The sequence below is a fragment of the Leptonychotes weddellii genome, chromosome 6 (genome assembly GCF_054177405.1).
Source record: "Leptonychotes weddellii isolate Sample4059 chromosome 6, ASM5417740v2, whole genome shotgun sequence".
Taxonomy (NCBI): Eukaryota; Metazoa; Chordata; class Mammalia; order Carnivora; family Phocidae; genus Leptonychotes; species Leptonychotes weddellii.
The window spans coordinates 116486554-116498667 of NC_138374.1; the positions used below are offsets into that span (position 1 = coordinate 116486554).

Below are 12114 nucleotides of genomic sequence, written 5' to 3' on the forward strand. Positions count from 1 at the left end.
AGTAGCCACTCAGTAAACACTTGGGGAAGCAATGAATGAAGAAAGGAAGGAATCTTCTGTACCTCACTCTAGAGAGGTGGCCATCATTCACCCCTTGAGAAGCTCATTACCATCCAAGGTGCCATATTCCCCAACTCTCCTTCAAGTGGGGGCTTCCTGAAACATCTCCCAGTGACCTTATTTTTACTCTTTGAGGCCCATTCAGAACAAACCTTCTACAGGGTAGCCTATGACATTTCTGAAGACTGTTCCTCACACAAAGGTGCTGCAGACTTCTCTACACCCACGACATGGGAGACACCAGTTAGAGATGGAGGAAGAGGGTTCTGGGAACTGTTCATGCTCCTGCTGGATCAAGCCCAAGGCCCTGTACCCTTGGCCTTCAGACCAGCAGTGTCTGAGGATGGGACCCGATGCATGGAAAGGGGGCACAGGGGGAAGGGAGGGACCAGAACAAAAGGGTGCTGAGGGCTTTCAGATGCTGGAGGCTTTCCATTCCTCACTGGGCAGGCAGGCGGGATGGGCCCAGGGATTTCATGAGTAGACTGGGAAGGAAGGCCACTCTGGTGGGGGACCAGAGAGGAGGGAAGAGTGCCAGAAGCTGGGGAGATGAAAGCCCCAGCTGGTGGAAAACAGCCCTTGGAAAGGGCATGGAGTTGGAATGAGACTGGAAAAAAACTGGTAGAAAGAAGTTCAATGGGGGGAATTCGGTGATTTCCTGGCCCCGTGATCCTCCAGGGAGAGGACAAAGGTTGGCACTCGATGAAAAGCAGCAGAGCCCAGGACTCACACTGGTCCCAGCTTCCCCCGAATGCTGGGTGACGCTGGGCTGGCCATCAATCCATCCCCCCGCCCCCCTGCAGTGAGGGGTGTGCCTCCCACCTTGTGTGAGGAGAAACAAAACCCTCCAGGGTGAAGAACTTAGGGAGAAAGGACCACAGAAGTCTAAGTGTGGCTGACCCTTGAGGATCTGCACCAGACACTCAGGGAACACCACCTGCCCTTAACCCTGCTTAATTCTGGAATGTACTAGTCATTCCATAGTTGTTGGGTTGCCTCTTGAGATCATTTTTTGAAGGATTAGATTTGCCTTTTGAACTCTTTTTTAGCTCAACCTGCTGTTTAAATAAGCTAGCCTTTCCTGCAGATGCCAAACATTCTGCACAATGGCTACTCAAGCATGTATCTTTCGGCTCACATGTCACTTCCCCGGGGAAGTTTTGCCTGACCCTACACGAGGTCTGGTTCCCTGTTATGTCCTCCACTAGCACCTGGTCCCTCTCTGTCATCACAGCTTGCAATTACGCACTGATTTTAATCATTTTTAAAATTGATGTTTGTAGCAGGCCACTGCCAGGCTGTCCACGATCCTCTTTACTTCTAATTTTATACATCCTTCCTGTGGGATTTTATTGACTCTAGAGGTTTCATTTATGTTAATAACACTCCAGCCTGTATCTCTAGTTCATTCTCTCTCCAGACCCGAGGTATTTATAATTGCCTATTTATAACGTATAAGCGTCTCAAACTTCTCAACCATTATACTTCTCTATGAACGTGCTCTACTTCCTGAACTCTTCATCTTGGTTAAAGGCTTCAGCACCTGGCCAACTATGCAGGTTAAAACCCTTGGAGCCGTCCCCCGCCTTTCTGTCTCCCCTTACCCATGACACACGACATTCTGCTGAACCCATGTCTCCTACCCTGGCACGTGCCTTCTCCACCCCATCACCTCCGCTCGCTCTGCTGCCTGAGAGGCTATCACAGCTTCCCAACTGTCTCTTCCTACGTTGGCACCTCCTCTGCATTGCCACCAGCACCATCTCCCCAGAAGCACATCTGAGGACATCACCACCCCGTTCGAAGACCTCTCATGGTTCCCTCTGTCCAGGGCACGCAAGGCCCTGAGCCCCATGCTCCAACTCCATTTTCACTGCCTGCCACTTCCGCCTGGTCTGTCCTCCTCTTTAGCCTTACTTTACTTTAGCCTGACTCTGAATGCCTGGCTTCTAGCAAAGTCCTGTTTGTCCTTTACATCACAGCTCAAATTTCTAGTGGTCAGAAAGCACTTTCTGGATCCTCAAAGGCAGTGACAGTCCCCTTCTCTGCACTGGTCCTTCGGCAGTTTGTTCATCCTGAATCATGTTGATCGTGGTCTGAGGGTGTGGTGGTTCTGGAGCTAGACTGTTAGATGTGTCATCTTGGGCATGTCACTTACCTGCTTTTTTGATCTGTGCCTCAGTTTCCCTGTTAAATAAGGACGATCATAGGGCGGTCGTGGGCATTAAACGAGCATGCATATACCTTAGAACAGTGCCACACATCAAGCGAGCCTGTGGGATGTGTCTGCTACTATTATTATCATTTATCAGACTCAAAGTTCCCACGAACCAGAAGTCTCCTATCCTAGCCAGCTTCCTGGAAACCTCCGAAGAAGGTTGAACAAATGCTGTTGAATGAACCAACCAATGTTGGTTGAAAAATGGTGGCTGGCCAGCCCTGGGATGGCAGCTACACCCAGATCCTGAGCATCACCCATCCCCGATAGTGAACCCGTGGCTGGGAACGGAAGTCACGCACCTCCTGGACAGTCTGCGCAGGGTGAATCCGGATGTTGATTATGGCCTGGGCCACCGGGGGGATGACATTCACCTGGAGAGAGAACCACAAACCTTGGCCTGAGCCACATGTGCTCCCCACCCCAGGTAAGGCCAATGACCACCAGTAGAGAAAGAGGAAGCCGATTTGATTGAAAGGCACAGGGCTCCATTTTCGGTGGGCCCCTTGTCTTCCTGCGGCCCTTGACAGGTGGTTATGTTCAGAGCTAGAGAGGTGTCTCTACACTAGGCCAGACTTCCATGCTTCTTAGTCGTGGACGGGGTCACAGAGAGCTGCTCAGAGCGAGACTGATTTCTCCGGGACCACGCAGACCTCTCTCTCCTGACCCCATGCAGTGTCCCGGGCGGTCTTCCGCGTGCGCTCTCTTCCCGGGGCGCCCAGGCCATCCCTGCTGCCTTTAGTGCTCACTCAGGACAGGGCACCCTGAGCCACTGCAGGCCCCCATCACGCTGTGCTTGATCCCCGAAGGGGGCGAGGATGGTGATTTCCCACGTCTAATTGCAAAATTTGACTCCATTCTCTGCCCGCCCAGGAAGAACCCAAGACTAACTGGAGACAAGAGTTAGGCTCTGAGTGGATTTTTTCCTTAGAGGCCGTGAGAGAACAGACTCCCTGACTCTGACTCTTTCTTTGTGCTGGTTTGGTGCAAAAAAGCACCAGAGCAGGGGCAGGAGGGCTGGGCTGTTACAAATTAGCTGTGGGATTTTGCATAATTATAACCTGTTTGTGACTCTGTTTCCCGACTGGCAATTGGGGTGATGGTACCAGGAGGGCTGTGAGCAGCATCAAGTGGAGTGACAAATGTGACAGTATTCTGGACAGATAAAATGGCATTCACATGCAAGGACACGGTATTCTTATTTCGGGGAACATTCTAGGCAGCTGGTGAAGACAGCTCGGGCCCGGCGGACATACTGGACACTCCTGTCAGTGATGCTGGGGTTAACTGAGGTGCCATTCATTGTACTCAACCTGCGCTCCAAGTGACCAGAGCTCCACAAGGCCACCCAGTAAGCTAGGTGCATGGCGTTCCCTGAAGTAGTGCTGGTGATACTGGTAGTCACTGGACCAGTCTCACTTCTCTCAAGATTTCAGAAAGGCCTAGGCCCAGGCTACCCAGGGTGGCTGTGCCTTGTTCCTGTAAACAGAGATGCCCCTTCATGGCCAATCCAACTGGAAGTAGACCAATCTGCCAAAAAGTAGTTCTTGGAGAAGAAAAATCTATCAAAGTAATAATTCACTCGAAATTTATTTCTACAAGTGAACTTCATATAGAATTGATGTCTGTTCAGATTACCCAGTATTTAATGTGTTTTGGGAAATGACTGATATATGCCTTTAGGTGTTGTATATATCACAAATGTTATTATAGACTTTATAAATGGTGGGCGAGTTTCTCTCTTTTGACTCAGGGTAGCACGAGGGGAAAATACATTAATCATTCATTAAATTTGTTAGGTGGATCAATCTTCCAAAGTATGGTGAAGAATAACCAAAAGATCCTTGATGATAGAAAAGTTAGAACCTTTAGTCTACCTGACCAAATGCCAGGTAAATATTTAACATGTTGAATGAGTATTGTTCAGAAAAATTAACTCCCAAATAACTCCCCTTCATACCAGTATCAGGGTTGTTTTTTTTGAAGGGGTACAGACCCAAGAAAACTGAGAGGGGCCATGGACACCTCCTAAAATACACATATACAAAATCTGACCAGCAGTTTCAGAGGGTTTGTAGACCTCAGTTAGAACACTTGCTCTTGAGGATTACCCAACTGGTATCACTGAACAGTTCAGCACTGGGCCTTCCTATTATTCAAATTGAATTCAGAGAAGGAAGAAGGGGCCGGGAGATAAAGCCAAAGGATGGAGAGGTGGGTGGACAGTGAGGAAAAGGTGTAGAGGAGGATCCAGGAGATGTTACCTTGACTCCTGCATTGAACATGGTGAGTGCCGTGGTGGTCCTGACCAGCGCATTGGTTATGTAATTCCTCTCCATTAACCTAAAGCAAAAGGATGAAGGTCAGACATTAGGAAGAACTGTCCAACGTGGAGAAAGAACGGGTTGGAAGATCACCCACTTTCCTGAATCTTGGAGATCTTTAAGAGTAGGAGGGACATCCTCTATATGAATTAGATGTAGCATCTGGTGGCAAAGGGATGATTAGTCAGGCCCCGTTAAGCCAAGGAGAGGGGACTGGGTAGGTTTGGGTTGGAGGATGAGAAGAAGGAAAGGTAAAACTTTACCTGCTTACAAGCGGCCCAAATAGCCACAGGTTGCTCAAGATAATATTGGCAGGGAAGGAGAACTGAAAGGGAAAGAATGAGATCAGCAGGATTTCAGAGGGGTCAGCATAACAGGGTCACTATAACCGAGGCCTGGGTCTCTCCCTGCTTTAGATCTGCCTTGAGGGCCCTCAGTGGTAGCCTTGAGTGAGGATGAGTGGGAACCAGCTCCCAAAGAGTGCCTGGGTGTGTCAGGTCTTAGGGTCTCAGAGAAGCACCAACACCCCTGGGAAGAAGTCAGATCCTTGCGCCTCGGCTCAGCCTCTGGCTGAAAATAGGTGAGCATGTGCACAGCACTGGTCAGCAGTGGGCCCCTCTACTACTCTGGAAGCTACTTTTCTGCCACCCTTTCTTCCTCTGCCACAGACGACCAGTACGGGAGATGCCTTTTCCCACCTCATGTGCCAGTTCCTGCAACGTCATTTTCAATGGGCCGCTTCCAAACATGTTCGGCATTGGTGTCTGCTCCAGGCTGGAAGAGAAATGGAGTTCTCAAGACTTCCCCAACCCCCATTAAAGATCAGCGATCTGAAGGGAAGAAGGAGGGAGACAGAATTTTTCAACAGGTCTGGCCAGGAGGTGTCCGATCCACCTGTTTGGAGACCTCAACGCACAAGCGGGACCACCTCTAGTCCATCAGCAGAAGCTGTCCCTGTCTACCAAGTCCAAGCAGGTACCCCGACTCTCATGTCACTTACCACACTGTAGCAGAATTATCAGTCTCTGTGGCTAACTGTGAGTTCCTTGAGGAAAGGGACTGTCTGTTTCTTTCCACTGCTGTATGCCGACCCCTGGCACAAAGCCTTAAGCATTGGTAATCAGTTACGTCTTTAACTGAATTAATATACTTCTTCCCACTTTGCTAAGAAAAGCCAGCTGGAGGGAAGCTTTGCTGTGACAGACCCTTCTGTGCTCACCCACAGCCTGCAGCCCTTATGTCCTCACCTAGCTTTTATGGGTCAGCTCTTGCTTGCAATAAGGGTAGATCCTTCTCTGACCTCTAATCCCTGCCTGGTGGCTCTGTCCTCCCCGCGGCCCCCATCGTGGCTTCTCAGCTCAGCTTCAGGGCAGGAAGCTTAGCCCCTTCAAACTCAAAGTGGGAAAGTACCAGGTCTTCCATCCCGAGTCTGGCAAGGGAGCGGGGCCCGTGTTGCTTACCGGCTGACGGCGGCTGCGAGGATGCCGATGCTTGTCTCCTTTGGGGGAGCTGAGGAGTGGCCTGGAGTCATGTTTACTTCCAGCCTGAGGTTAATCGAACCCTTCTCTGAGACTGCAATCCTGTCGGAGAGGATCAGAGAGGGCCCTCCTGACTTCCTCCCACCTTGAATTGTCCCAAGGGCCCAGAAGTCTGCCTGCACAGTGGTCTGGTTGTCTAGGAGATTGGCTTCATGCTGCTTAAAAAAAATTGACACTAGAGGAGAAAGGGAAAGGGGAGCCCAAACCTGGTTGACATTCAGGGCCAGGGGAGTAAAATAAAGAGTTGCCTCAGTATGGCTTACAGACACCACGCTGGGGTCATCTGACATGGGGTGAGAACACCTTCCAAGGTAGGGGGTGGGGTACTTTACTCACATGGCAAAGGGCTTCTTGAGGTGGGGAATGAAACCATCCAAGATGAAGTTTCCCTCGTCCACAATGAAGGCTAGTTTGATATCCCTTGCCTGTAGCAGGGCTGAGATCTTCTGAGCCCCATTCTGCCCTGACACCTGCAGACATTAAACCCATGGCCACAGTCCTTCTCAGCCAGACCTCCAATAGCGAACGGAGACCCATTCAACATAGCTGGGGGCTCCAGAACCTCCCTGCTCAGCCTCCTTCCTGGGGGGGGGGGGGGGGGGGGGGGAGGGCAAGGGGCCTAGACAATCCTGCTTCGCAGGACCCTGGAATGTCACAGCTGGAGAGCCAAACCGCCCTCATTTTACAGATGAAGAGACTGGGACCCATGGAATGAAGTGACTGGCCCAGGGTCAAAGTAGGTGACATCACTGGAAATAAAACACTGATTCCTTGCTCCCTGTTGGTTCTCTTTCCATCACACCCATATTTCTCAAAGTGTCATTGATGCAACACCTACCTGCTTCAGATATGACCAGGGAGTTTGTTAAAAAATTCAGATCTATGCCTATCACTAAATGAAAGAAGCCGATCTGAAAAGGCTATATACTGGATGAGTCCAACTATATGATATTCTGCAAAAGGCAAAACTATGGAGACAGTAAAAAAAGAATCCATGGTTTCCAGGGGTTGGGGGAGGGAGAGAGGGATGAATAGGTGGAGCACAGAGGACTTTTAGGGCAGTGAAACTACTGTGTGAAACTATAATGGTGGACCCCTGTCACTATACAATTGACCAAGCCCATAGAATGGATGCCAAGAGTAAACCCTAATGTAAACTAGGGCTTTGGGTAATTATGATGTATCAATGTAGGTTCATCAGTTATAACAAATACCCCCCTGCTGGGGATGCTGATAATGGGGAAGGTTGTGCATGTGTGGTGTGGGTGTAAGGGAAGTCTCTACACCTTCTCAATTTTGCTGTGAACCTAAAACTGCTCTAAAAAATAAAACCTTTTAAAAACAAATTCAAATCTATGGCACAGGGTCCGGGAATCTGCATTTTGGTCCAGGGCCTTAGATAGTTCTGGCACATAGATACCCAAGAGTTGGCAACCTCCCACACCATATTCTGGAGACCCTGCAGCTGGGGAGCAAATTGGGCTAGAGTGAAACTTCCCCCCGTGCCCCCAAACAGAGGTCCTAGAGATGGTTTATAGGGGGAGGAGGCTCTACCTCTTCATCATGGCCCAGAGCAATAAAGAAAGATCTTCGGGGGATGTAGTTTCTGTTCAGCAGGAGCTCCAGGGCCTGCAGGATTGCCTGGGGGAAGAAGCAGAAGGGAAGAGGGAGAATCAGGGCATCAGTGACAGTCAGCTGCCTGCATTAGGGCTGGTGGGGCTAGCATCGGACACTCTATTTATTTTTTTTTTAAAAAGAATTTATTTATTTGACAGAGAGAGACAGCGAGAGCAGGAACACAAGCAGGGGAGCGGGAGAGGGAGAAGCAGGCTTCCCGCAGAGCAGGGAGCCCGATGCGGGGCTCGATCCCAGGACCCTGGGATCATGACCTGAGCCGAAGGCAGATGCTTAATGATGGAGCCACCCAGGCACCCCTGGAGACTCTCTTTAAAGAGAACAAATTCAGGGCGCCTGGGTGGCTCAGTTGGTTAAGCGACTGCCTTCGGCTCAGGTCATGATCCTGGAGTCCCGGGATCGAGTCCCGCATCGGGCTCCCTGCTTGGCAGGGAGTCTGCTTCTCCCTCTGACCCTCCTCCCTCTCATGCTCTCTGTCTCTCATTCTCTCTGTCTCAAATAAATAAGTAAAATCTTTAAAAAAAAAAAAAAAGAAAAAAGAGAAAAAAAAAAAGAGAACAAATTCAAGTGGCCCTGGGGGGATGGGAGGTGAGGAAGCTTAGCTCCTTTACCAGCTGGAGAAAAGCATAAATGTATCAGTGCAGAGCTGAAAGGGTCTCTGGAGATCATCTACTCTAGTCCTTGTTTCACAGCTGAGAAATCAAGACCCAGAAAAGGACAGTGACCAAGTGATGGCTGGAACCCAGGGCTCCTGGAGCCAAGGTTCTTTCTACCATAACCCCCCATCTCCTGGGGGGTCAGCTGAGGATCCTCATCCTGGGTGACTCTTTAGGGCCCCCGGGCAGAGGGAACAAAGCATTTCAGACCATCAGAGAGTTCTTGTTGTCCAGTGTGCCTCGGCCATGGATGAAGCCATCACGCTCCAAGCCAGAGAACGGGGGCACCTCCCAGCCTTCGTCAGGGGCGGGCACCACGTCACTGTGCGCCATTAGCATGTAGGGCTGCAAGCTAGGGTCTGAGCCTCGGACAGTGAGCAGGTGGCTGTACTCTCCTATGACTTCATGCCGGATAAAGCTGGTTTTGAAAACTGTCGGAAAAACTAGGGACAAAGGGATGAAAAGCAGGGAGAGAGAAAGCCAGATTTAACAATTTCCTTTGGTTTTCCTACCATTTAATAGAAAATGTTTACCCCTGTACCCCTTTTTGAAAGCATGCAGCGTCCTACAGGAAGCCTTCTGGAACAAAGACAGTGTGATTCCTGATTTGCCTGGACAATCTCTAAAATTCCTCTTCCTCATATTTTAATGTGCTACTACTATGTAATAATGGGCACATCAAGATTCCATCATGGTGACAGCTGATAGATCAAGATCTGGCTTGGTCTGACCTGTAATAAGTTATCACTAGTATATGCTACCAGGCTATACCGACGAGGAGTGTGTTAAATTTTAAATATAGTAGTCCCCAATAGCCAAATTACTTGGAACCAAACATGACCCTTATATTAAAAAAAAAAGAGAGAGAGAGAGAAAGACCTTTTTTTACTTGAAAAATAATATAAAATAATATTCCTACTGTGTGTGTCATATGGAGAGAAGATTGCCCTGTCTAGCACAAGGCCACACTTCTGCGTGCAGGTGTGGATGTTCTCAGGGTCACTCAGGTTACAGACAGTGTTAGAGAGGGGGCTACTTGCTGTACCTAGGTCAGCTCCTCCCAGCCCTGACAACTTTGGAGGGGGTGTTTTTTCTTTGATTTAGGAAGAGGGCTTCACTACTCTCCATGAGCTTTTCATATGAGGACTAGGGAGTCCCAAGTCTCCTTTTTCTTCCTGACCCATCCCTTCTTCGGGTCACGTGGGGGTGAGGGGCTGATATGGCAGCTCATAGTTGCTGATGGCCTTGAAGCTCAGAAACGGGTCAGTAAAGAATCTGGGGAAAGACCTGGGTGGGTGGAGTGTGTACATAGGTGTGTAGGTGTGTGTACGGAGGTAGTTGGGAGGAGCATGGGGTATAGTTCTGGAAACTTGGATGGGAAGAAGGAATTCCTAGTCCTACCTTTTTTTTCTTTTTTAATTTGAGTATAGTTGACACAAATGTTCCCTTAGTTTTCGGTATACAACTTACTGATTTGACAGGTTTATATATGATGCTGTCTTCACCACACGCGGAGCTACCATCTGTCCTGATACATGGCTATTAGAATATCACTGACTATATTCCTTATGCTGTGCCTTTTATTTCCTTTCCTCATCCTACCTTTTGATTCTATCTTATTTATTGACTGTTACATATCTAGGGCAAAGGTCGGGAGAGTTCAAACTCCAACCCAACAGCTACGTGCTTTAGTTTTTCAAAGGTCCAATAAATCTAGTCTCTACTCTGCCTCCATTCTGACTCCTGGGGAGCTTCTATTCCTCCCCACTGTGTGAAAACTCAAAATAGGCCCACAGCGATTTGACTGTCCTCTGGTCAGTAACAAAAGCTTCTTCATCTCCTTGTAAAAGAACTGTGTCTGCAGGGCTATGCTCTACCTCCCCCGCCCCCCCGCCCCCCCGCCCCCCAACGCCAGCTTGTGGCTGACCTGTACGAATGTATTCTCCAAACTCAGCCAGGGCTGTTGCATTAACGTTCTCGGGGCTGAAAGACACTGTTGGAATCCGGATGGCACCTGTCAGGGGCGTATAGAGATGTGAGATTACAGATGATAACAACCATTGGTTTTCCCACAGCCCTCTGTGCACAGAGAGTTCTTTCAAATTCAGGATCTTATTGTGGAGGGCAGAACAATCCTATGAGGTAGGCACTGCTATTTTCTCTAATTTGAAGGTGGGAAAACAAGTTTAGAGCGGTTAAGTGTGCTGCTCAGGACTGTCCTGAAATAAGCAGCAGAACTGGGATTTAAGCTCAGGTCTTTCAGGTTTGTTTAGACTAATATGGTTCTTCTTTTTTTAAAATTTATTTGACGAGAGAGAGAGAGAGAGAGAGAGAGAACCAGCGGAGGAGGGGCAGAGGGAGAGGGAGAAGACTCCAAGCAACTCCGCAGGGAGCCCAATGTGGGGCTCGATCCTAGGACCCCGGGATCATGACCTGAGCCGAAGACAGACACTTAACTGACTGAGCCTAATATGGTTCTTAAAATAAAGTCCTATGTTCACGATAGCATTATTTACAATAGCCAGTATAAGAAAAACAAACGGAGTGTCCATCAATATATGAATGGATAAAGATATGGTACATCATTGAACACCAATAAATTCTGCCAAATTGTTTTCCCAAAAGTTTGGAGCAATTCATGTTCCCACCAGCAGGGCATGTGAGTGCCAGAACACACCTCCACACGCTGAGAGTTACCCACCTTTTGCAAAGTTTGCCCTGTGGGTGGATAAAAAAATGAGATGCTGTTGGTGTTTGCATTTTCAGTTCCCTGACCTCTAAGGCAGCTGAGCGTCTCTTCATATGGCCATTTGCATTTCCTCTGCTGTGAACTGCCAGGCTCAGCCACTCAAGCAAGCTCCTTAATCTTTTTGCCTGTTTTATTTTCTTTCTGTTGGGCATTAAGACCTACATCTGGGGCTGTTGTGAGGACCAAGTTAACACTGTAGAGAGCTCAGAACTGTGCCTAACGTGCTGTTAAGGGCTGAATTAATGCTGGCTTTAAAAAGGTCTATTTGTGGGGTGCCTGGGTGGTTCAGTGGTTAAGCGTCTGCCTTTGGCTCAGGTCATGATCCCAGGGTCCTGGGATTGAGCCCCCATCGGGCTCTCTGCTCCGCGGGAAGCCTGCTTCTCCCTCTCCCACTCCGCCTGCTTGTGTTCCTGCTCTCTCTCTCTCTGTCAAATAAATAAATAAAATCTTAAAAAAAAAAAAAAAAGGGTCTATTTGTGGGACGCCTGGGTGGCTCAGTCAGAGTTAAGCGTCTGCCTTTGGCTCAGGTCATGATCCCAGGGTTTTAGGATTGAGTCCTGCACTGGGCTCCTTGCTGGGCGGGGAGCCTGCTTCCCCCTCCGCCTGCCGCTCTCTCTGCTTGTGCTCTCTCTCCTTTCTCTCTCTCTGACAAATAAATAAATCTTTAAAAAAAATATAATGGTTTATTGGCTATATTCATAGTTGCTTGGATTTACCCAGAAGATCTCCAGAAGGATACAAAGGAAGCTAATACAAGTAGCTACCTCTGTGTATTTGTGGGGGGTGAGAAAGTGGTGGTGGTTGGTGGGGAATGGGGCCACCAAGGCAGGGTGGGACCTATACCCCCGCCCCCCCCCCCCCCCCGCAGACTCTTTCACTATTTTGGGTTTTGTTTTAACTATGTGAATGTACTACCTATCCAGAAATAAAGGAA

General features: G+C 48.9%; 1 protein-coding gene across 1 annotated transcript in view; it reads right to left on the reverse strand.

Moving 5' to 3' along the window:
* Positions 1-12114, reverse strand: part of PM20D1 (peptidase M20 domain containing 1) — a 24925-nt gene that overhangs the window by 10232 nt on the left and 2579 nt on the right. The window contains exons 2-10 of the mRNA XM_081825118.1: positions 10359-10445; positions 8642-8874; positions 7695-7781; positions 6477-6610; positions 6063-6182; positions 5301-5376; positions 4866-4927; positions 4543-4621; positions 2581-2652 (exon numbers count right to left, since the gene is read on the reverse strand). Coding sequence (XP_081681244.1) covers positions 2581-2652; positions 4543-4621; positions 4866-4927; positions 5301-5376; positions 6063-6182; positions 6477-6610; positions 7695-7781; positions 8642-8874; positions 10359-10445 — 950 coding nt within the window. The remainder of the gene's footprint in view (positions 1-2580; positions 2653-4542; positions 4622-4865; positions 4928-5300; positions 5377-6062; positions 6183-6476; positions 6611-7694; positions 7782-8641; positions 8875-10358; positions 10446-12114) is intronic.